General features: G+C 44.2%; 1 protein-coding gene across 8 annotated transcripts in view; it reads right to left on the bottom strand.

The window, feature by feature from the left end:
* The window catches only part of ebf3b (EBF transcription factor 3b), a 66,139-nt gene that overhangs the window by 19,570 nt on the left and 20,360 nt on the right, over positions 1-26,209 (bottom strand). For 2 of the 8 annotated variants that reach the window (XM_049600658.1, XM_049600653.1), the window contains exons 7-9: positions 7,035-7,116; positions 4,804-4,921; positions 69-199 (exon numbers count right to left, since the gene is read on the bottom strand). In XM_049600658.1, coding sequence (XP_049456615.1) covers positions 69-199; positions 4,804-4,921; positions 7,035-7,116 — 331 coding nt within the window. Of the gene's footprint in view, positions 1-68; positions 203-4,779; positions 4,922-7,034; positions 7,117-26,209 lie in introns of all 8 variants that reach the window. The other 6 variants (XM_049600657.1, XM_049600652.1, XM_049600656.1 and 3 more) reach the window with 3 other exon arrangements.

Genomic DNA, 26,209 nt, shown 5'->3' on the forward strand with positions numbered 1-26,209 from the left:
TAAAACAAGCTGAATTTCTACTGCTACAACTGAACTTCAAATCTATAACTGCAAACTTTAGATCATACCTCGCTCCATACGAGCATGGTGCCGAACACGACTTGTAGGCCATCAAAGAAGTTGTCCCCTATGATGATGACTGTGGCTCCTCCAGTGGTCCATCCCTCACTTGGGCTGATAGCCTTGATGCACGGGGTGGCTGCTTATCCAAGACAAAAGAAAGAGCAAATTCAGCACCTAAGCTTCGACACTCGGAATCCATGTCTCTTTCCACACAGACACATTACTGCATCACCTCCATGTCTCCCTCACAAAGACATATCATGGAAATTGCCCCTGGAAAGAAGAAAAAAATGATGGATTTGTCCTTTAAGGCATGAGAATCAAAATCATTTATCAGCGCGCTCGAGTGGTGTAGTTAAGCAGACCCTTCAAATGGTCCACTTCACAAAGGCTAAACGCCGGGCTCGCCAGGAAAATGATTTGATGGAGCAAATTATGTGTCAGGGCAAATGTAGCTATCAGAATTGATTAAGCATGCGCTCGCATGTACAGTAAAATTTCAAAGTTGAACACATCTTAAATGAGTCAAGAATACGGGCTGTTAAAGTGGAAATGACAAGCTAAAGCTTTGCTGGTTCATGTTATTTCATTACCTTTGTTCTGCATATGTGGTACAGTGCAGGCACACTCAGTGTAGTTTCAGGTTTCATAACGTGAAATGCACTCATGAATTATTCAGATCGAGGTTTTTTTTTTCTTGCTTTTTGTGATCGATTCAATCCATTTCATATTGTTTATTACAATGCTTTTCATCTGGCATGACTTCTGCTACGTAGCTCTGCCATTCATCAACAGTCTGGGTTGTTATTATAATCTAATTTGAGTGATCTGGTGCCTCACATTCACTGTCATTTGATGCATTACCTTAATATGGTGTTCAGCACAACACCGTGTTTACAACAGAAATAGCATGACAGCTTGCCATAAAATAGCAATATCAAATTTAATCTATTTCCATCAATATCTTTTAATACACTATGAATTGTGCATGTTTTTTTCCCCTACTCCTCAAAATGTGAGCAACTATTTCAGCAAGTTCCTTTTTTCTTTACAAGCTCAGTTCTAACCCTCTATTATCCTTTCCATCCAGTAAGTAAATCACAGTCGGCCATTGTTGTATGGATCACCTCCGACAAGACATCTCCCTTTGTTTGCCTTGCTGTTGGGTCTGTTCAGGTCATGTTTGCTCTCTCTCCCTGCCCATAAAGTGCACACACACACATTGGTACTACAGGGAATCTGACTTTAACAGGCGCTGTTGACTTCATGCTAATCACCTCGTACAGATTTTCATTTGTGAGGCCTGGAGGAGTGACATTTGCTTTCCTTAATTGCGAAGCGGAGCGTCTGAAAGAGGACCAACCCTCTATGGGCATGCTGGGCCCCCTCTAAGGGCCTGACCTTCATCAGTGCGGACGATTACAGCAAATAATTCACCCTTCAAAATTACTGTAAACAAATTGACTTTGGGGATGAGAGAGAGAGGAGGGGGGGGCAGGAAGGAGGAGGAGGAGGCAAGAAGAGGGCCTGATGGTGACGGTGACTGTTGGGGGGCAGCTGCAGCCTGAAACCTACGACAGGCACACACACACACACACAAACACAGACGCACCACCTCGGAAATCCCAGTGCCCCCTCCCACACACAGAAGGACCCATGGAGAGGCAGCGACTGAGGCCCTAAGCCGTCCACCCTTCTGCCTAAAAATTTGCATATGTCTCAATGCACAGACAGAGAGGGGAGCATGTGCTGAATGGGGACCGTGGCGAAGTGGATTACACAGTCAGCGCAGGCGATCTGATGACAGACACGCACAATGCCCCCTCAGCAGATGATAGGCATCATGAGGAGTGGATGGATGAGGATGCAAAGAGCCGGCTTGTCGGTCTGAGTGTTGCATCACTAACTCTTTACAAACTTTGCGCTACAGTACGGATAATTTACCTTTTTGAATTCATGTGTCACACCTTGTTTTGTTATCTATCTATTTTTATTTGTGTGCTTCATTTTATATCAAGATCTGCTTTGCTGTGTAATGACCCCAGGCTGCCGATCTGTGGTCCGTCCCACTCTTTTTCCTCAGTGGTTAGGGTTATCCGTAGAGGACGTCAAAACTGATCCGAGATCTGAGCAGAGGAGGTCCCGGCTCTAGTATTGTGACACTCAAACAGGTCTGATGTGGCCCCGCGAAGCCGTCCTTTGTTCTGCCTGCTGAAATGTGTTGTAATTGTGCTGTGGGATGTCCAGATGGTCGGTTGATAGTGCAGCTGATGGGATTATACCTTTTACCTCTCCCTGGGCCATCTGTTCCCTTTGACTCTCTCTCTGTCTCTCTCCCTCTGCCGCTCACTCACTCCCAACCTCGCTCTCTCCCATCCTCTCTCCTTCTCTTTCTCCTTTCCTCCTCTCCTTTTCCCCCCTTCCTTCTTTTCTCCCTCTCTTTCTTCCTCTTAGGCCCAGCAGTCTGGATTCACTTGTCTTTATTGCATAAACCCTAACAGCATTACAGCCACTTGGCATGCAAATGAGGCAGGCGCTGCAGGCTCTATGCTGAGTCTCCTATATTGTCTGGGGCTCTATAATGGTGGAACTGAGCTAAGGAACGTGTGTGTGCGTGAGTGAGTGAGAGAAAAAGTGTGTGCGTGTCAGTGCTGCGCTGTTCATGTGTGTCTGCATGTGTGTGCGGTGGGGGGTGATGCTGTGTGTGAAAGACTCGGCTATTTGTGAGCATGTTTATGCACCTTTGAGCCTGAATCTATACATGTTTGAGTGACAGGCAGCCACAAAGCACATTCGTGTCTGAATGCATAATATGCTTGTTGTGTGACAGTACACACAAGTGAACAAAAATGTCACATGGTGAGCTTCAAGTCTGTCATCCACAGGCTATCCCATGCCTGGGCCAATAGGGGGCAGCACCTCTTGATCAATGCGAGCGAGCCGGTGCAAGTGCAGTGTGTGAGCTGAGAGGAAGGATGCCTCTGTGTTTCAGTCAGTCAGCCACATATCTGAGGCTTCTCGCCCAGTGAACTCCTGAGGAAGAATGTGTTGCTAATTTAAAGCACGCTGTCTGTCTGCCTGCTAGTTGTCAAAGCACTATGGAGGACATGGCTGGAATTACATTTTACGACCGAGTCTCCTTTTCTCATGTCTCTGTTTGTTAAAGGTGACTCAAACAAAGCCAGCAATCGTTGTTGATGCATGTTAAATTAGTCTGTTATGGAGACGAGCCTGGGAGGGAGGGGAAGGAAAAAAAAAAAAAAAAAGCTCAACTTGTGAGAGCGGTTGAGCAGAAGGAAGGTGTATTAAAGTTATTAGACAAAGACATGTTCAACTGGGCGGTTGACAATAGCTTCTTTTCTTGCTTTACGGGGCGTCACTCTGCTGCTTTGAAGAGTGTGGTGAAGAGAGGAAGAAAGGGATGGGTTGGGGTAACCTGTAAAGAACACACACACACACCCGCACGCACACATACATAGACACACAAAACGCACGGCGTCCCGTGGGAGAGGGGGAACATGGAGGCGAGGGCTCAACCTCTTTAATTGCTCCCCTCATTAAGAAACTGGTTGCTAGGCGATCCACACCTATCGTGTCATAAACGTGAAACGCACAAACAGAACGTCAGCGAACATAATGACTTTGGTGCTCCGGGCAGGACTTTAATTATTTGATTTTGTTCTCCAGTAGAGGAGTCATTAATAAAGACAAAAACAAATAGATTAGCTTTTTCCCCCACTAGGACTGGAGAGCACTGAGATATATTAATTGTCTAGTCTTTTTTTTTTTTTTCATTAGTCGTTGTTGTATTAAACATTACATTTGCTTTTGGTGATAGAACCATTAATGCCCATTAATGTGTAGAGAAGCTTGTTTTAGTCAGTGGTGTATATAAACTGTTTGCCCAGCCATAATTGGCTCTTGAAATCTGAAGATAAGCAATTTGCACAATTGGTCACAAAGTCAGTTCTCTCCTCTCTTTTTTTTTTCTTCTTCTCCTTACAATCTTTCAGCTGCGTGTGCTCCCATCTGCGAGCAGAGGCCACGGGGGTCACAAGGTTATGTTTAGTGCATTTTACTTTTTGGATTTCCCATGGTTTGGTGGTCCTTCTTTTCTCTCTTTTGGCTGAGCAGGCAATCAGTCTATCATATGGAATCAGTTGGAAGAAAAACAGTAAGTTCTGTTTTTCTCATAGGCTGACCCCCCCCCACCTCCACACACACACACACACACACACACTCTCACCATCAACCCACCCTTCCCTCCCCCTCTGCTTTCTCTCTCCCTCCCTGTTTCAGCTCACTCACAGCTAAATCTGCAGAACCCAATGACAGGAAATTGACCTCACAGCCAAATTCTTAAGCAATTTGATCATGTTTCACATAGGCTTTTAGGACAAATGTACGTGCATTAGGAGAGTGGAAGTAGTATAACATTTTAAAATCAGCCTATCGTCATCATCAGCGATATTGACATGACAGATGCACGGGGTAATGCACACTACATCCAGTCAACACAAAACAGTTGCTATGATGGAGGCAAAAAGCAACTTAAAAAAGTAAATAAAAGTGATGGAGGAGCAAAAGATGCAACTAGGGAACTAGAGGCAACTAGGTGTGTGATTTTATTTATTTTTTTTTAAATGGGTGGATGTCTAAAAGAAACTATGAGGAAAAAGGAGCGTAGCAAATTATAAGATGTAAAAATGTGCCTACCATTCTCCAGATAAGGAGGCGTACCTTCTGAAGGGTCGAGTCTGCGAGCCCTTCGCCCATGCTTGGAATTGTTGTGTACAAACATGTTGTCGGAGACAGCCAAGACATGGCCGTCCACATTGACGGTCGTCGATACGACAACCTGCAACAGGATTGAAGGTGAAACGTGCAATTTAATACATTGTAAGATACATTACAGACATTAAAATGAATACAGTAACTATAAACAGGCACTCTCGCTGATGCTCTGAGGTGGATACATGAATGCCTTACTGTGTCCAGGTACATGCCTGTGTGCTATCGATTACTATTGTCAAACCTTCTGAAGTGGTTGTACTCTTTGAACATATCGCATTACAGTTACCCTGCGTCTCAGCCCATATTGTTTTTGCTTTTTAGTGTCTTGCATTTGTGTACAGCTAATTGACTTTTCAATCACTAAAATACCATTTCCGTTTACTGTCATCACAGCCGAAGCTCAGAATTATTGATCAGCTTGTCCATCTATTTGAGGATGGAAGGCCTCCCTTTTAAAATATTACTGGAGTCATTAGCAGCTGAACCGTACTCCATCCCATCACTCAACAAACATTTTACTAGGATCGGATTCCAAGCCACACTCCATATTTCATAATGCTTATTTTTGTTGTTGTTTTTTGGCTACCACATCTCCAAACAGTGAGCCCGCATGTGAATGGCCAAAGTGTTTCTGAGCCGGAAACAGAGAGCCCCTCTCAGGTTTGCTTCGCCGGTAAGTGACCTCGGTGTAGCAGTGGAATTTAGGGGGGCGCTTTTTTTTTTTTTTTTTTTTTTTTTTTTCTGGTTGGCTTGGGGAGGGTGGGGGTGTAAGGGGGGAGGAGGGGGAGAGGAGGGGAAGTGAAAGAGCTCCATTCTTGTGAGCAGGTTCAGAGCTGGGCCAAGCTGAGGATGATGGATTGGGCCCTCTCTGGCCTCCAGCTGGTTTTTGGGGGTAATAAGTGGAGTGGAAGGCATGCAGAATACACAACTTTGGCCAGAGAAACACCTATGGTGGAGCATCTGGGAAATCTATTTGGGGAAAAATGGCATACTAACTGTTGGACTACAGACAAGGGATGATCATCAGTGAAACAAAAAATGTTTTAGACTTAACATAGTTGTTTTAGTTTCACAAAAAAAGGAAATGCTACAACTTAGTTCTTGCATTCCTTTTGACACACAGGAGTGAGAGGTGAAAGCCCTTGGTGGCTGTCATGCATCAGTCCACATTCACCCTGAGGGAAGATTTGAGGAGGCAGGGGAGGTCTGATGGTGGTGACATCAGGAGGGGACACCCTGTCTTGTCTGTTTCATGTCTGGGCTTCCTCCTGGAGGATGCTGGCTTGTGTGTCTATCACAGAACAGTGCTGTCAGTGACGGACGCCCTCCTGTAGTTTGTCGCTATCCCGATAGGACAAATCACACTAAACTCTCACTCTCTCACCTTGACCTAGTGGGGCTGCTTGTGGCGAAAGTGTCGGGGCAGGACGGATGGATGGTTGGATAAATGGATCAGCAGAGGGGGGTCAATAATTTCAAGGCTCAGCTACCTGACACATTAGAAGCGAGAGGGTTAAAGAAGCAGTAAAAGTGCTCAGCGGTCATGTCCTTTTAGTGTAAATCGGGGCATTTTGTCAGCCCGCGATAATGATGGTTTTCAGATGGCTTAAGATGGTTTTCATTGGCTATACAGTGAACTGCATGTGAGTTTAAGTGTATGCATATGTGGGTAAAAACGAGAGCGGGATGTAGAGAAAGCAAATATATGCGCTCCTAGCTTGTATGGGCATCCATCCATATGTGTGTGTCTGCGTGCTTGCGCATATGTGTGTATAAGAAGGTATGCGCTTCCGCTGCCAGACAGATCCTGAGTTAACACTGTTGTTACATGTGGTTGGATCGTCCTCCCCTCTGCGCTGAGGCTCAGAAAGCTGTCAGGAACACAATTGATGGCACTCTTAAATCCTATATCCTTATTTATGTCAGATGGTATTCCCTAATAAATATTCTGTCCAGAGCGCACAGGACACAAAATCCCTCACTCTCTCTTTCCCCGCTTTTTGCCTCCTTCAGTGCCAATAATAGAATTGTATTCATATGTGCGTCTATGTGACTTAGTGTAGTGTGGCTGTGCATTTGTACACCTATGTGTCTGCTGAAAAGAGAGATAGACAGTGAGAGACGGGCGCAGAAATAGCCGGAGCAAGTGTGTGAGTTTTGTGTGAGACTTCAGTCACCTGGAATCTGCGCATGTCTCGTGGATTCCCTGCATTCTTCAGACAGTTCTGATTGCACTTGAGGAAGAACTTTAGGAAGAATCTGCAAGAGAGCACACAACAAACGCAAAAAGGATTAATTACAATAAAAGTTGTTGAATATTCAGATCAAACGCACATCTGTTCTCAAACGTGACACTGCACTATCGCTTTGCAGCTTGTATCGTCCCCTCAAAATCAAGAGCGTCAGTCTCTTTGTCATCTCATCCCTTCACCTGAGTTCACGGGTCTTTTCCCAACACCCATCTGCCACTAACATACAGGAAGTCACTTGATATTCCATCCACCTCTTTAATCCCAGGACACCCCCTGTGCAATTAAAGTACTCCTGTTCAATAGGGAAGCAAATGAGGCCCACCTGTGACCAGGTCTTGTTTGAAGAGCATCAGGGATAAAGGACCTAACAAGGTGGGAGCGCGCCACAAAACTTATAGTCCTGTCAGGCAATTAGGCGGACACTCCTGGGACCACCGTATGCCACACACACACACAGACACACAACGTGTACACACACACCCATGCACTTGTGGGTGGGTGAGGCAATTATGCCACAAATTACAACCTGGCTAATCGTCTCTGAACAAATGTCACGTCTGAGTGAGATCTGGGCTTGGTTAGTTTGTAAGCCGCCTTCCTCTCCCCTCTCTCAGGTCTCGCCTCAATGTATTGATAAAGCCGCGTGTTGAGAGCTGTGTATCAGATGTGGCCTCGCAGACGTAAAACAGTTAAAAAGAGGAAGATTAACAGCGGGGCCAAGGAGAAATATTGTCTCAGATGTGGCCCATTGTGTAAAATCTCACACAACCACACAGAATAAACAATGAAATTGACTTGTTTTTGTAAATTCTCCCCAAAGAATCATGACTGATTGTGCCTTTGCTTTCTCCGATTCATTAAAAATACCGTGCCGAGATATTTATTTTTCATCACATTGCACTAGCGTTACGATATGCAATACTGTGGTTTCCATTGTAATACTACCTTGGCTCACAGAATCACAGCGGCTCATTGGATTACCATAGATTGCACCATAGATTGCATAGCCATTTCATTCCGCTAAATACAGTGGCTTGTGTGGCCTGCGAGGACGCTTTCACAACACTTAAGACTTCTCGTTCACCCAGTGGGATCCTGGCCAGCCCATAAATCAGAGTCTGAAATGACCCTTCTAACCCTGGCCACATTAACACATGCACTGGTCATTTAGAAGCGTTCTTCGATAGACTCCTATACCTTGTGCCTCACTGAGGGCCCAGGAGGGAGAGGAGAGGTGAGAAAATATTTTCACTCCACATCCAAGGAGCTTTGGCTTGGACATCAATAAAAGGCGTTTTAACCCATGCCAGAATGCTGATTGCCTGTCGGTGTGTGGTGAGGCCATAAAAAACCTGACTTGTCATTAGTGCATTTCGCTTGATTGTGTTCACTGTGTTTTCGGGTTGCATCTGTTGGCTGATCATCAAAATGACCATTATGTACTCTAATTCCCTGACCCTGTTTTTATTTCCCCAAAGAGTCATAATGTAGAGCAGCAGACATCTGCGGAAAGCAGACCTGAAATACGACTTTTATTTGTCTGTCGCCTCTCATACAGATTGGGTAAGGCCAGCGTGTGTGTTTGTGCACGCATGCATGCTCGTCTACACGCGTGTGTGTGTGTGTGTTTGTGTGTATGTGTGTGTGTGTGTGTGTGAGCACGTGCATGTACATGCATCACCCGTTGGTAGACAATTTATGTTAGAGCAAGAGATAGAATACATTTCCTAGGCAATGCATTGACTTCATAAAAGAAACACATTACTTTCAGAGTTAGTCTTGTCTCTTTTCTCGGATACTTTAATGCTTTTACATACTGTTCCTACTACAGCGAAACCAAAAGTTAAGAAACAATAAACACAAGAAATTGAGTGCCCACGCTATCATAAAGTGGCTCCTTTATGTTTACTGTTATGAAGGCAATTAAGCACAATTTCTCTGCTAAAAAGATAAGCTTAATTTTCATAGTCCGCAGCAGTGGCAGTGCTATAGCATCCATTACATTTGAGTTGGTTAAGATTCTCCATGAGCACAGTGCAAATTGGTCCTTGGTGAGAAGGAGAGCAATTAAGACAAGGCCCCTCTCTCTCTCTTTTACTTCTTAAATATCTACAGAAGTTTGTGCTGGTGTTTTGGCACGCACGGAGACAAAAGGAGGTTGTTTAATTGTTTTTTAATGGGATATCAAGTCGTCGCTGCCATTAGATGTTGGCAATGGAGGGCAAAGGGGGATAGAGAGAAAGAATGAACTGCAATTAGGTTTGATTAAAGCTATCCTTCTCAATAATCAGCTGTTCTGACAGGACAGGGGGACCCTGGTGGCCGCTGAGATGGAGGAAGGTGTTGAGTGATATTAAGGCCAATGAAGGGGATATTAACATGGCTAATTAAAGCTCTTCCAAAGCCGGGAGAGGAGGCTCTCAGTGGACCGCACTGGATGAAATAATCGGCCAAGGCAGCTATCAGTTGGAGGAGAGAGAGAGAAAGGGAGTGCGGGAAGGGGTGGGGTGTAGTCCATCTGAGGGAAGGGGGGAGTAGAGGGAGGGATAGTGGGAGGCGTAAAGGAAAACTATGAAGTGTGAAGAAAGACAAAGAGGAAGACATCGACAGGCATATAGAGAAAGACTTCCAGGGCAGCCACGGAAGCTCATTTTGACATCAGCCTTCTCTGTCTGCATGCCCGAAGTCTGCCAGTATAACTAAGACCTGACATCAGCTTTTATCTCCGACAGCTAGTCATACCGGTCCACAAATCAACGTTAAAACAATCCCACTCATGCCTTGGTCTAAGGCAATTAATACGATTCTCCTGTAGTACCTCCATGCTCGCCCGCTGCCGAAGCTACTAATCATGCCATAATGATTTCTCTCCCTCTGGTCAAAGGGGAAATAGATTGTCTCTTTAGTAATGCAGCAGGCTCGGTGCCTTCCACTCCCTGGCTTCACAGACCCGGTAATTGAGGAGAAAAAGGCCGACTTTGGCACTTTGACTGATTTGAGGGCTGCTAGACCCTCTTATCTTTACTCTGATCATTTTAGGCTGACACTCAAAGGAAGACCCATCGCCCTAATTCTAGCTCACCCTCTCCCATCATCAAACAGAGGGGGAAGAGGGAAAAAAGAGAAGAGAGAGAGGGAAAAAAACAAACAGGCGAGGTGAGGAAGGCCTTCTCTCATTTAAATGGCCAACTTAATTGCAGGGTTGATGTCACTCATGCATAAATGTCCATCCCTTTGATTTGAGTGAAGAGGGCAAATAAGGATAATGTTGTATTATTAAGGAGGCGAGCTCTCCTGTCAATTTCATTCAATTTTTTAACCATTCATTTGCAGATTTGTATCATTTTTAATGACTTGTGAAAAATTTAAAGTCCAGCTATTTGAAATTCCAACCACTCGCTGCTTTCTTAAATTACATACATGAGAGTATTTTTTTTTTCCTTCAATAGTACACCTTGTTCTTATTGTACAAAAGAGCTTCTACGTATTTGTTTAGGCCGTTACACAATACACTGACAGATGGCCACAGTATCTGTAAGAGTCAGACTACAATCTGCTGACACCAGATCTCTACGCTGAGATAGTAGTACACGGGTCAATACCGTATCGGATTTCCAAAACGCCAGGGTCTTAATGTCAAACCTCCTGCCTTCCCTACCTACTGCTCCAGTTATTAGGCACTCCACTGAACTGCATTCAGATCCCTGTTGTGACAAGGCGGAGCAGGTAAAACGAGAAATAGAGACACTTATAGATCTTAATCTTCCCGAGCACTTATTTATGCAACTGAGTGGTCTTGGATATATATGCCAGTTAAGTCCCTGGGAGGCCGAGGCCCGAGCCGCGTGGCCATTTCTGTCGTATTCTGGTTCGCCGCTGTCTTCTCTCGTCAAGCGGAGCTGTTTTTCTCGCCTTAGCTGAAGTAAACCACAGCACATTAACAATATTTGCTCTACCCCTGTACAAGCGCCGAGGGACCGGACCCACAGATCCTATCACTTCTTTATCAGGGAACAAGTGCCTCACTATCCAACCTTATTGGGTTTGGGAGATTAACCCCTTCCACTCACAGGCTCTGCCCATCTCCTCCGAGAGCAGCAAGGCAGATGTCACTGTGATTATTATTGTTCAACATCAAATATCCCAACTACATGTCTCTGAGAATTTATTGGGTATTTCCAAGGCCTTTTTTGTTGTTGTTGTTTTTTTTTATTTCTTTATTTTTTCAGCTGCTATTGTCAGTTCATTTTGTTGTTTCATATTTCATATTTTTGTTGGTGGTGGTGTGTGTGTTGCGGGGGTGTCACAAATAATTTATGTGCTTCCTCTACACCCTAAGATGTAGCCGTGTCCCTCCATTCATCCCTCTTTACCCTCTCCTCCACCATCCCCCCTTTCTCTCTAATGGGCAGAGTGGCATTGACATTATTTCACTTGAGGATCCCTCACTCTGTCAATCCCTCTTCATTTACTCCATGGCTACAGGACTCATTATGGTATCTCTTCCTCCTTCTCTCTCTCCCTCTCTCGTACTCTCACTCATTTTCCTCACCTCCTGTCTCGCTCGCTCTCCAGCTCCCTCTCTCTCCCTCTCTCTCCGGACACTGTTAGTTTCTTACTTAAGAGAATCGCTCGTCTTCACAAATGGTTTCACGTCAAACCCACTCCTAGCAAGCCCCCACTGATTCCCTTCAGGCTTTGGCACAGGTTTACTGTAACAGATTAGACGAACACTCGCAGCTCCTGCTAACTATCCATCACTTGCTAACAGTGGACTTAGGCTGTGTGCTTTATGCAGCTTTTAGCTCCAGCCCCGCCACATACTGCATGTTTAGCCCCGAGCTTTCTCTCTGCCTCTCCCATCCCCTCACATCAAGATACTGCTGAGGCTGTGTACTGTTGCACGCTGTTCTTTGTTTTACTCTGAATACGCCTTTTCTCTACCAGGACTTTGAACACAATATAATAAGACACAAAACATAAATAATTCTGCGTTGTTTTGTCTTGCGCGGGCCCTGTTGTAAAAACGAATCAAACACTGGTTGCCGCTACAGAGCCAACATCATCTACATCCAAAGTGGAATTCATAAATATTATTGAATCATCACCAGCGCCATAAAAACCGTGTGATGATGATTACCGATAATGACTATGACAGTCTCAATGATGTCTGCCGTGAGGTTGCTGACATTACAAAAATAATCACGCGCGTCGACAATGCAGAAATATTTACTCTGCTCACCAGCTGGACGGCAGAGAGGTATCTCCAGGTTATTTTTGCGCAGGAGGAGAAATATGGTGCTTTGATTACTGGTCAGTGTTGGAGCTCGGGGCCTTGAGGAAATACCAGTCAGCACCTCCCTGTGCTAGTGAGATGGAAGATAAGCATATGTTGGAGTAGCTGGCCAGGTTGAATAGTAGTATTTAGGGTGTTGGACGTGGGGTTCTGGAAGGCCCCAGAGCCGGTCTACAATGAGAGCCATACAGCGCCGTCTCTCTCCTGTGGCACCTCGGAGTGATCAGACCCAGGCAGGACGCAGAGGAACGCAGCTGGACAGGCAAGGCCAGCAGGGGGGCTTTGACCGTTTACCGACAGCCAGGCTGGATCCAGCAGGCCAGTGGGGGCTTATTTGCATGTGTGTGTGTGTATGTGTGCGTGTTATATATAGGTCGGTGAGTCAGTGGTTTTTTGCTGTCTGTCCATGCATGCTCAAATGTATGCGAGTGTATTTTCTACATCATATTATTACTAATGTATAATACATACATCTAAAGTGGCTGTCAGGACTGGTCAGTCATCATAAAACATGAGGCAGCCACTCTGACATCGCCGCCACATTAACGCGTTCTCAGAAGGAAAAAAAAAAAAAAAAAAAAAAAAAACACCCACTGTGGACTGTCATGTAGGCAGGGGGGATAGAGACAGAAAGACAGAGAGCGGGTCGGTGCTTAAAGCTAACAGGTAACCTTTCTGTGCACCTAGGACAAAGGCAGGGGGAAAAAGAAAATGTCAAATTAAGAGAGGCCAGGCAGAGAGACGTGGCTGCCATATTTGTGTGAAAGCCCAGTGCTGTTGGCAGCAGAGATGGCTGCTTTCTGATTCATCTGGGGCCGTATGGCAAAGCTTTGTCAGTCTGTGCGAGGTATAAATAATTCAGGGTGAGAGATGGCAATTACAGGGCCCTGCACAACCAAAATGAATATTTTATAAGGACTAAAACTGCCCTGGAATGAATCACACACATGGAGTCACACACACATACACACACACATGCACACGCAAGCATAAGTGAATGTGTGCACACGCACACACGTAAGCACACATGCACCCAAACACACACACACACAAAGGTAGCACATATGAACCCTTAGCGTAGCTGTTGTATTGTTGACAATATAACTATTCTATTATATAAACCCCTGCATTGTGAGTTAATAATTTTTAATATGCTTGCATGTGTGATTTCTCACAATATTTGGTTAACGGTGAAGGAGCATGTTGGATGTGTTGTTCTGCTGTGAGGATAATACATATATATATATATTATATACCACCACAAATAAATACACCTGTTTAAGATTTTAGTGAAGCAGCCCATTTGAAATGCATTAGCAGAAAATAAAAATAAAAGCAAGTGTTGCCAATATATAGAGAAAGATCTATACAAAAAAAGCAGCCTCCAGAGACTCTGAGCCTTTACTTTTTGACCCTGTAAATATGGTCTTTGTGTGTGAGCAAGAGGGAGGGGGGGGGGGCAAAATGCTAATGGGAAAAGATTAAACCCAAAAGCCGCCTGGAGCATTTACCTCTAAAGGGTTTTGTCTGTCAGGTTTCCTGCAAAACTCTGTCTTTATAATTCTGAGACAAAAAATAACATTGTTCCCTCGTCCTGAGGAGCGCAGTGGCTTGGTTGAATGGCCATTGTGTGGGTCTAGCTAATGATACCTTAGCTTTTGTGAGAGGGAGGCCAGGTAGGTCTGTGACATCAGCGCCACACAAGTGCTTCTCTGTCCGGATGTTTAGGGAAGGATTTCGTCCATGGTGGGAAAAGGGTATAGAGAATAAACAGGACCTGTTTTTGTACCTGCATTTTGAACCCCCTCTCCCTAAGACAGGCATCCTGAGAGAAAAAAAGATGCATTTAAAACAACTTTTTTTTATTTTACACTGTTACTTTATCTGATTATGTGGATATAATATCCGCACATCCATTTCTAGAAGGAACTGCTTCAGCAGAGAATGATGTAATTCCAGGGGAGGTTTTTTTTTTTCCTTCCTCTTTTTATTTCAGCGGGAGTGTGGGCGTTTTATTTGTCAGTCCAAAGGGAAGATGGCAACCCTCTGAGGGAGGAGAGACCCCAAGCATGAAGACACAGATCGCATGTGTTGAGAAAAGTGACAGCGAGGCAAATGCTAAGAGAAAGCTGCTTCCTTACCGAACCGCACACTGTTAGCGATATAGCTAGCTGTTGTGAAGGCAGCTGACAAACCCATAGCGTGGCATGTCTCGCCCCGTTTGTGAGTTTTCAAAGAATGTGATTTGCAAATAACATGAGTCTCTGGGCATAGACTGGGCATGTAAGTACGGTGAATAAAGCCCCCCTGCTCTGCTGAGGGAAACCCTTACTTGTCAGCTCAGTTCTTTGTCAGGAACCTGACAGATAAATAGACAGTGTTTTGCCGCTCACTCCTCCTGCCTTATGTACACAGAGGCATGTGTCTGCTTCCACATACAGGTTGACTTGCTTTAGGGGAGGAATTTGTTAAAAGATACCCCACCGCTTCTCGGGGCAATGACTGAAAATATTGTGGGCCACTTCAGACAGCCTCAAACAACAAACAATGGGGGTTGATGTGTAACCAGATAAAACACAGATCGAATAGCTGGGCCTGAGCACCACTACAGGGCTTATTTTTCATGCAAATTACTACTAATGAGCTTCCTGAAATCTGACTAATTATATCAAAGTGATTTCTTTAATTAGTTTGTAATAATTCCTCGCATAAACATCATAGTAAACAGATTAAGCTATATAAAAATATCAATTTGTCACACTTTATATGAGATGCTGTGCAGTTGACGCTAATCTTGCTTCTCCAAAATGCCAGCGCAAACATTTATTAAAGAATTAAATAAGTACTTAGAGAATGTTTGGTAACATTAAGGAAGCATATCTTTTGCATATTTGTCACGGTTTCTCTACAATGGTCTCTCCGAGTGAGTGTAATGAACGTATGGAAGTGCTGAGAGTCGAGTTAATAATTCAATATTACAATATCAGATACAATATAAAGATCTATAATTAAAAGTCATAAAATATCTAACTAAAACAGAGCTAATGTTAGTGTAATCCGACATCAGAGATTACACTACTGAGTGACTGGAAGTACGGCACGTCAAATCCAAATACCTATTTGAAAAATAGCAGACGACTTTGGGAAAAAGATAAGAAATTGCATTTATCTACCACTTTGCACCTCTTGTTAATCCAACAACATTCCTCAAACCCCCAAAGAGTAAAAATATCTAATATACTACCAGTCACAGGAGAACTCATACGACTACCGATCTTTCTGATACCCTCAATCTGCACTGAGATGGATTAAACATTCAATTTGTTACTCGCCAGACCACCACCTAGGTTCACCACTTACCATACAAATGGAAAACACGCTAGTAATCTATTAGCCTGCCTGGTCTGACACTGTATTATGTTGTATTTGTATTATATTTACTTCAGGGAAATTACGATTCAAGTCATATTTATCTTCATGTGGAAATGTGTGTCTAAATGGAAATCACCTATAGTGCGAGGGTGGATGCAGAGCAATACTAATGTGATCCATGAACCGTGCGATTTAGTCACCCTCTATGGATGCACTATGGGCTGATTCTACATATCAAACATGCTCTCCCCCTGTTAAAGCCCATACCCAGAGCCCCTGATGCTGTTTGATAATTATTACGCTTACATTACAACACAAGACCTTGCCTGTGGAGCTGGAAGAGCCGCCCCCTTCCCCGTAAACACACATACACGCACGCACGCGCATGCACGCACGCACACCCCCTTTGTCATATACAGTAGTAAACAGCTTCCCAGTAAGCTGTTTGCACTTCACTGCCCGCTCTAGGAAATAAAAACAAAGAGCAAATTGGGGGTTTTGCGTCTCAGTGAATAAATAAGGTTGTTTTACTCACAGAATCCATTACCTTTTAAAACATGTGCCTAATGCGTTCAGCCTTTTCATTTTACAAACAAAGCCTAAATTAGGAATTAAATACATTCGTATTTAGATAACGGCATTAGCTTTATGACATCAATGTGAAAAAGTTGGACGCCATCCATATCATTCCCATGCTTCCATTGTTACGTTAAATTGCAATATTAATCCTGGCTCAAACCAAGGTACTGTGGCTTTTATGCAGTACACTTGAATTATGCTATTGAAGTAATTGATAGTGATTCAGTCATTGAAGGTACTAATCCCATGATTCAGTTCATCTCTCTCAGTGCCATTTACCTCCAGATGTTTAGAGTTTGGGGTAATCAATAAAGAGGGAATAAAGATTGGCATTCACAATACTCCCCTTGACAAGCTCCAGCCGAATGTTTGTCAAGCAAATTAAACACACTTAGACTTTTCACCTGCTCCTACAACGACACCACATATGGCCGTGAAGTTAAAAATAAGAAACTCTGCATACATTACCATGCATAATGCACAACTCCCTCCATTTAATATGCAAATTTTGTAAAATATTACTGAATACCTTCTGTTCGGAATGAATAAATTTGAATTGCAATTAGAATAATCTTGTATAATTAATGAAAACTGTCAATTTTGGTTCCGAAGTAATTTGATTAGCATGTTGATAGGACACTTATCAAGTTCAGTAAACTGTTAGATTAAGAAGATGAAAAAAAAGATTCTAAGGATATTTTTCTCAACGGCTCTGACATTTTCCCTTGGCATTGTAAACAAAGACAGTAGCTGGCAAACTTCCTGAATCGAGGGGCGAGAGAGGGAGGGTGGAGAAAACAGAAAAAGAGAAATAGAGACGAGGACAGAGATAGAGAGCCTCTTGAGATAATCTGTGAATCTCAGTCCGCAGATGAAAAGGAGTCTATCGTCAAGGCTCCTGAGTGAGCTACTCATCTCTGCCCTCTGCTCTCCAGCTAAGCCCAAGTTTATGGGATTTATCTCGTGAACCATTTGTAGTTTTCACATCACATGATGAGTTAAAAACAGCACACAGCTCTTCTAAATGTTCCGAGGCTATAAATGTAGAGTTCTCAGCTAAAACCCACAGACAACTGATCCCAGCCTGCAATTCATCTGAGAGTAGCTATCTATTAGCGATCAACAAATTGATGTACGCCATTGTTGTATTGTATAAAACAGAACCATCTGTACTGTCTACAGATGAACAGAGCTAGTGACCTCCTTTTCCCCTCTCTTTCTCTGCTCATTAGCTATCCTGAACCTCTTTCTCTCCTGCTTTCAGTTTTCAAACCCCCAAATGAGACCTAAATCGCTTGCAATACAGGTTAGCTTGAGGAAGGGGGGGGCAAACATCTGTCGCGCTAGGTACCCACACGCAGCTCGGGGTATCTCCTGCGAGGAACTTTGGGGATGTTTAATTCATAAACGCTGTCATCCATGTAAACCTCCTGATTTCATAATGACTAACTCTTGGTGGTTTAATTAATTTAATAATGCCTTTCAGAAGCCATAAATGAAAGGGTCTCTGAAGTGGTGCATTAATTAGCCAGCGCCAATGCTAGCCCTGTCAGACTGGTGGCTGTCAAAAGCAGGGCAAAGCGGAGGATGGGCACAGCTGACGTCCTGAGGTCAGAGGCCATGCCAATCACGCTCCTCACCACACTTAATGAGTCATAATTTGTGTCTAGTATACACATGTATTAGGGTCAACCTGTGGTCATGTCCATAATTCTCTCCCCTCGCTAGACTACATGAAAATAACTACCGTGGCGACATTCTCGGTAATAAGCGGTGGCACGGCCACATTATGTTGCTGCTTGTATTTACATGGCAACCGCCTCTGAAAGTACAGATCTTTGCCTTTACCTTTTTATAAGGTTGATACCGTCGACATCTTCCGCTTTAATTACAATGTAATGGCTTACTCGCTCGCAAGGTTATAACATAGAATAAATCAAACTTCATTAAAAGTCTCCGCAACTCAACGCATGAGCACACAAAATCATCACAGAGCCAGCCAGATTATATTCCAAACTAACTCCATGCATCTCATAAGGAGGTTGTTTTCCTTTTTCATATTTCATAAATATGAACCAGGGAGGTTTGTGTCTGTGCCTGTCCATTTATTACCATAAAAATCAGCTGACTGAAGTATCTCACTATCTGTGGAGGCAATTAACTGTTTTGAGAGAATGCGTAATACGGGACTTTGTAATGGTATCATTTGGAGTCAAGGCACAGATGCGCCGTGCGGAGCCATACTGTAATTAGAGAGAAACGCTGTACAGGTTTTCCACTAATTAGCAAATTATGCTGAAAATAGCATCAAGCTAATTAACAGTTATTATGGCATTTTTGAAAGTATGACTTTAATTAGCAAAGTCCTGACGCAGGCAATTTCAAACTCGTCTCCAAGAAGATGAGGAAGAAAAGAAAGAAAAAAAAAACATGGGGCATGATCAAGAAGATACCCAGATTATTATGATGCCGTCAAAAACTAAAGGAAGGGGAGAAAAAAACAGGAGGGGAATAGAGAGACTGAGTGAGTGAGTGAGAGAGGGAGGGAAGAGAGGAGGAGGATGAGGAGGAGGAGGAGGAGGAGGGGGAGGAGGAGGAGGACCGGGGGGGTAAAGCTTTTGTGTGTTGTGTCTGAATCTCCATCCAAATGAGGGGACATGTGTGCTGTGCCACGTTGCCAAGAGGAGCCCTGAGCCGTGTGCCCAGTGTCAGGTGGCAGCGGCTCACCCCTCAGCTACCAGGCGAAGACGAGAGTGAGCTCAGCTGGTGCCCACAGCCACTCACTTATTCTACTCCGCTGCACATTAAAGGAGCCCTCGAGTGGAGCCAAGCAACGCCAGCCAGCCAACCTGACAACAACACTCCACCTCCTCCTCATTTCCAACAGTTCCTCTTAGCACTTCCAGAGAACCCACCTTGGTCCTAATGACGCTCGGTGACAGCAGACAAACCTGAAGAATCCCGCTTCCTCTTAGTTTCAGGAAGAAAACATCTTCTCCGTCATGTGTGGAATAATTTCAACTTGGAGAAATGTCATTCGTTAACATCACAATTGTTGATACAGTGGTCGAAAGCGAGTGCTTGGGAGGTGTTTCGTGGAAAATGTGTTTTTAAAGGCACCTGTGCAGAACCTTTTGAAGGGAGGAAGTGTCACCAGTGGAAGTGGGGAAAAGAGTAAAAGAGGAGTGGAAGAGATGGAGGAAGAGAGGAGAGAAGGAGAGGGGTGGACTGAAGGGTCTTTGAAGGCCCAGTGTGTGAGAGAGAACAGAAGTGTGCCTAGCCCCAGGCAGCCTACGGCTCAGGCCCATTAGCTAGACTGACCTTGCCCGCGCCTTTGTCTTTGTGCTCTCCTCCCGCTGCTTCCCCTTCTCAAGCATTCCCTTTTTGTTGTCTCCGAGCGAGATTGGGAAGGGGGCCATATCTTTCAGCTTTCTAAACCTCCCAACCCCCCCATCTACCACTCCTCCACCACCACCCCCCCTCACACACACACTCCCCACGCCTTGCCTGGAGCTGGTGCCCCAGAGGGCTCAGTACAGTGACACCCCTAGCCGGTGGCCACCTCTGCCCCGATGAGAACTTGGCTGAAGTGGTCACTGCCCCGAAGACCCCTAGAGAAAATGCAACATATCAGGGGGCCCAAATCATGGCGCTGCAGGCCGCGCATACGTGCACCCACTCTGGGCAGCCTGCCTCTTTATTGCCTGCCTCTCATTTGAGAGGATGGAGCCTGGCTGCCAAGTTTTGACACCGCCACATATGGCCTCCTCCATCAATCGGACTAATCAAGCATCAAGGGGAGGCAGGACCAGCTTAATTGCCAGCCAGATATAGCTGCTCTCACTTGACGTGCAACCTGAAATAGAAACAGGTCTGAGGAGACATGACAGAAGACAAATGAATACGGCCATTGTTCCAATAATTATATCAAAATACACTTATTCTTAAATGCACACTCGACAGAAAGAGCAGCTAATGCAACAGATCCTGTTATTTCAACACGGCAAATCAACACTATTGCAAATATTGCCTTAATATAGCATCATCTACTCATTAAAATGTGGATTATGTTCACATTTGTAATGTTTGGTACCTCAGGTTAGAGAAGTGTACAGTAAGTTGTAAGGTTTTTTTTCCCATGCAGGCTGCAGTGCTCTGCTCCTCCAGAGTCCTTGAGGCGTTCTGCCTGCCTCTCTCAACTTCCTGTTTCCCTACACCCCCCACTGGGGTAGCAGCCACGGAATAACTTAGCACATGGAATGAGGAGGAGAGATCAACAGCAGCGATCCATTCATCTTGAGTTTCTCCTGTCACTCTCCCTTTCCGTTTGTAAACACTGAGGGTCTGTGGTCAGAATGGCCTTTTGTCCACTGTGTTTTTCTGCGTCCCTCTCTTATTCACTTCAAAGGTAACAAGTGACAGATGTCTGTCTTCTCTGCGGTCTTAAACACTGAGGCTCCGCGATAGCATCTGGGCTGAATGTCAAACTGTGAATCTTCCCTAAGAATGTACTGTGGTTATGCCAAGCTCATTGTTATTAATGTCAGGGACACTGCCTACAGAAGTATTTAAGATACTCCCTGTAGTTCACAGCAGGGTGCACGTGGGGGGGGGGCACGTATGTAAAAATGATGGACAACAATTATTAGAAAAAATATTACAATAGAGGAATTCTAACAAAGGACAAAGTGAATGGATGAATAGCTCAATTAGATCTATATCAGGATTTCCTGGTGGGCGTGCAACTTCCCAAAGAATCTGACTGCATGAATCAATTTAGCCACGGGAGATGATTGAAAACAACAAGAAAAAGAAAATGAAATATATAATATGTTAAAGCAGAAGTTCAGCTGGATTAAAGAGTTCCTTGGAGTTGCGGGAGCTAAAAAAAAAAAAAAAAAAAAAAAAGTGGCAAAGGTGGTGCTTTTTTGAGCTTGTAATCACAGCACGGTGCTGTGTTTATTTAACTTTCTCATCTCCATCGCTGCCTGCTTTTGGTATTTACATGTTTAATTGAGAAGTGTGCTGCCGGTTTCTTCTGCCCATCTGCCGAGTCCCTTCCTCTTATCAGGCTCATTTCTCAAACTGACAGCTCTCCCTTTCTGCATATCTCTCTTTCACTCCCGTGCCACCACACTACTAACTCCTCTCTCTCCCTTTTCCCTGCCCCTCTTCAATCTGTCACGGCCGGATATGAGTAATGACAATGCATTTTCCCGCAAATCAAACCAATAAGTAGAAACAAGCACAGGCAGCCTCACAAGAAAAAATCTGTATCGAGAGTATCGCGTCACGAAACTCTCTGTTGTGTGGTCCAGGTTTTTTTTTTTTGGTTTTTTTTTACCCCACGTCTAAATCACCGCCTGTCAGACGCAACATGTGTGTCATTGTATCCCCATCAGCGTGTTTCATTGTACACACTACCACCTCTGAAGAGCTGCCTCTTATCAGTCGAGTGTCAGAAAGCCCCCAGCACCACCGCCTCCTCCGTGCTGCCTTTCTAAATGCTTTTCTATTAAGAGCAGTGTTGTGTCCCTCTGATAGCGGCAGCTTCTCCACTTCATCATTCATAATCCCAATGGGCATCAATGGACTCTATAGCCTCGCTATCCACACCAAAGGCTTTGTCAGTCAGCGCAAATGAAAACAACCTAAATGAGAGTGAGAATCTGAGGAATTCACTAAAAGGAAAAAAGGAAATGGCCCAATAGGCCAAAGCACTCCAGTCATGAATAGTCCACTCCACAGCAAGACACTGGCGATACCTCACATGTTTGGAGTGGGCTCTCAGTCTGCTTTAATTCTTTCTAGATGGCACAGAACATATGGAGGGCATTTTACCACTGTAAAATGACACTACTTATGTGCTTTGTCTTTTAAAATGCTGTTCTATTTTAGCTAGCTTCATGGTATGACAGAAAAAAAACAACAATAAATTCCCTAAGGTAGACAAGTGTTCTGCAAATCAAGGAACGAGAGCCATATGAGAAAACAAGGAGAAAGAAAAATATTCACTACTCCACATTATAGCGGCGGCGTAGGCTAACTTTCACCAGCTCAAAAAGTCTAAAATGATGTTCCCGCCCTTCCCAGCATGCAGAAGTCCCGCTGGGGGCCTCAATGTGATCAGCAGCATCCCCACCACGTCTCCTCATTATTGAGTAAATAGGTTTGGGCATGTCCTCAGTAAACAAAGCCAAGACTGACAGTTAAGGGAGTGAGGGGAGTGGGAGGCAGCCTCGTTCCCAATTAGAGTCGCCTCAGGCAAAACTTTAAAGAGGAGATCAATCCTACAGATCGCTAAACTGATCCTGTCACAGGCTGGGGATATTTAAACCGTGGTGCAGAGCAGAGCGGTGCAGGGCAGTTCTCAGTACAGTTTGACTGTGTGTGCTAATGACTTGGGGGTAGGCTCTCTCACCAGGACACACACCCCACAGCGAAGCGGCCGTGATTGACGGGTGAAATCGGACCTCAGCTGCAGTTCTCGGCACAGTAGGGGCCAGATGGGGAAATAGTGATTTGCGTTTTTTAGTATGCAGCTCCTGCACTTACGGATATTCCCTAATTGTCTCCCTTACTTACCTGTGAGGCTGTTTCCCATCACAGATGCAGAGTACATTTCAAATTAACCCAGGATGTTTTGATTTTTTTTCCCCCCTCGCCCTACACCTTTGAAGCAGACTTATTAAAATGTGCCGGTGGGTCTCATCCCTGTCTATCTACTTGAGGTGAAAAGTTAGTTCTCACTAATGTTGGAGCAAAATAAAGAGACTAACATGAGGTGAATGAAGCTGGAGTGGTGGAGATGACACCTGGGTTTAATCGCATTGTCAATTCGTGACATCCTGCTAAAGCAGCAGATACTGTATCTTTGACTACAAGTGAGTAGCTGGCACACTCCAACTCCCAGGCACACATGGGTAATGTGTAATGAGCTACCAAGCTCTCTGCAACTGCAGAGGAACTGAACATTTAAATGAGCGAATGATGCATTATGTATATCACTGAGGTTCCTGTGCAGGAATTAATCATGATCATAAAAGCTAAAGACAAAACAACATACTCAGGCCATTGCTAAATTGTTGTGATCTAATGCAAAACAAATTCATTTTTCATGCCATTAAAGATAAAGAAAATCTTAAAAGGTTTGGTTTTGCTTGTCTGCGTCTCTTATTGAGAGTCATTCACTTTCAACTTTATTTGCGGATTATTGCAAATCCCCGGTACAAATCATATCATGAAATCATGTAGCTGGGACATTGGATGTGTTCTGCTAATGCTCAAGGAAGATCCCCTGAGGGAGCCATTGAGTGGGGGAGAAGGGAAAGAAAGGGAGAGGAAGGAGAGAAAGGCAGATAGAGGAAGAGAGAAATGAGGGAGAGGTGGAGAGCGAGTTACAGGATGAGGAAGGGAGGGAAGGGCGGGAAAGAAAGACAGAGAGGAGGGGAGGGCAGCAGCAGTCAAGCTGCACTTTATCCTGACAGATCTCCTTTACACACTAATTTCCTTGTTAAAGAAGAGAAAATGGCACTCAATCCGGAGAAATCCTTTTCTCCTGGAGCAAGCCTGTCAGCTGAGGGATGAGTGGATACAAGCAGAGCTTTCCTCCTCGGGCTAGCTCCCCCTGGCACACAGCAGCTAGGCTACCGCTCACAGCAGAGCTCTCTATCTATAGCCATAATTAATACACCATCGGAATATAATGAACCATACCATGATACATGAATTTCAGTGGGTGCTGTCGACAGCAGTCATTTAACCGCGTGCTGGAAATCAAATGTGAAGTGAATTGATTTTTTGATCATGTCATCTCCATCACAAATGGCAAACAAATCGTGTACAAACATTTCATGCTCAGTTGCTGTTTATAAACATTCCCCATGACAAAATACTAAGCCCCCACCAGCACCTCCACCACCACCTCCTCCACCACCCCTTCATTCACAGTTACCAGCAAAGACAATAAAATCCAACAAGGGCACATCTTTCACCGCAACATATTTATCGCTGAATTTGTAATTCACCAAAGTGTATTAGCTCGGATTTGAAAAGGGGAGAAAAGAAAAGCCTCTTTTATTTTAAGTCAGGGGTGTTAGCTGTTCAGTCTGGATGTTCTCATCTCCCAAGATTACTATTCGCGGGGTGTGTGTCAAGACTACTTTTCAGAAATCTCGGTAACAATTCAGATGCGATCGATAAGGAGTGACAGTTTATTCTAAGGCTTAGCACAGGCCAAGAAAAGAACGACTGAAGCATCAAGTTTAGAGGAATGAATTTGTTTTGTATTTGATTTTTCCATTAAATTTATCACCACTTTAACTCTGCCTTTTCCCCCTCCTCTCCTCACTCGTCGCCTCTCACTTTCTCCCCTCACTCTGTCACTCACATCAACAACAAGGCTGTAAACGGCTGTCAATTTCTCATCTGTGATTTCCATGTCTTCACTTTCATCCATTTTTGATTGCTTCACACCCTATACCTATGATGCTTTTAGTGCTCATCGGTGACCTTGTGAGATGATGGGGAAAATTATAAAATAAATTTTCAGTGGCAGAGTGCTGCTGCCCTTTATAACACTTCATCATATCTGCTGTGGACGGAAAAATAGTTGAGAAACATTTTCTTACAAAACTGCCTAATGCTGGTTTGGCACAAAATCATATGGTAAATCTATTACCACTTTGTCAAGAGAAACCACTTGAGGTTTCCCACAGTGTAGCAGCAGGCAAAGTGGGAAACTGTGACCCTGAAACTACTGTCCGATTTCTCTTATTAAAGTGTTTTCAAAATCTTCTCCCCTTTTTGGATTTAAGGGTCATTGAAGATGCCAATCAGAGGGACAGGCCAGTCAGAAAGCCAGCGGCGTGAACAGGACAGGAACCAGCTGATGAAATTCATCCATACTTCTCACTTATGATGACATGATTGATTTTCCCTCAGAGTGCTCAAATGTAGGATTGTCTTCCTACCCCCATCTCCTCCTCCATCCCGCCTCAATCTGCCCACCCACCCGCCAAGCCAACAGCTAATGGATAAAGCCTCTGTCTGTCTCAGGCATGGCGGAGAGTTGACGAGTGGAAGAACAACTGCAACGAATGAAGGGTGAAATCTGAGAGTGCAATTTTCCGTCTGTCAATCTCCCTTCAAGAGAACAAGTTGACCACCAATCAGCGGAGTCGATTCGGGGCTGGCGCTTGATGGGAGCGTTGTGAGTGACAGCGTCATGTCACTACATTAACACAGCAATGAAAGACATAAAAAGGAATTTTTTGAAGGCCTCGGCCAGTTATTCGATTTCTGGATGTGATTTGGGGGGCTGGGACCATACTTTTCTGCCTTAACAAATGAACAAACTGACAGGTTAATGCATAACATATCACTCTATAATTCATGCTTCTGAATTTGGGAGACTCCTATCATCCACTAGGTGCTTCAAAATACAACCAATTAAACTTTACTTAATTATTAAAGGTAGAAAGTGAGGGAGAAACATGCCTTAAAAACTCTTGCTTGCAGTCAATTACGATAAAACTTTAATGAGCCTGGATAGAGAGCCATAAAAACTGATAGCCCCTCCGTCATGAATTATATATCCATATCGATTTTGTTTCTTTGCTATAAGAATTGCAGGTAATCGTATGTTACCACATGTAAAGTGCACTTCCCCAGCGAGGATAAATATTAACTATCAAATATATATGAGGTGTGTGTGCATTTATGACCAAGCTCATGTAGAAAATGAAGAGCAGAGATGTCGAGGCAAGGGCCATTGGGAATGGATGAAGGGTGCCATATCTGACAGTAAGAGAGACCCTTAGCGGTGCTGGCTTGATATGTTACCTAGTTAGCG

Source organism: Epinephelus fuscoguttatus, linkage group LG16 (genome assembly GCF_011397635.1).
Source record: "Epinephelus fuscoguttatus linkage group LG16, E.fuscoguttatus.final_Chr_v1".
NCBI lineage: Eukaryota > Metazoa > Chordata > Actinopteri > Perciformes > Serranidae > Epinephelus > Epinephelus fuscoguttatus.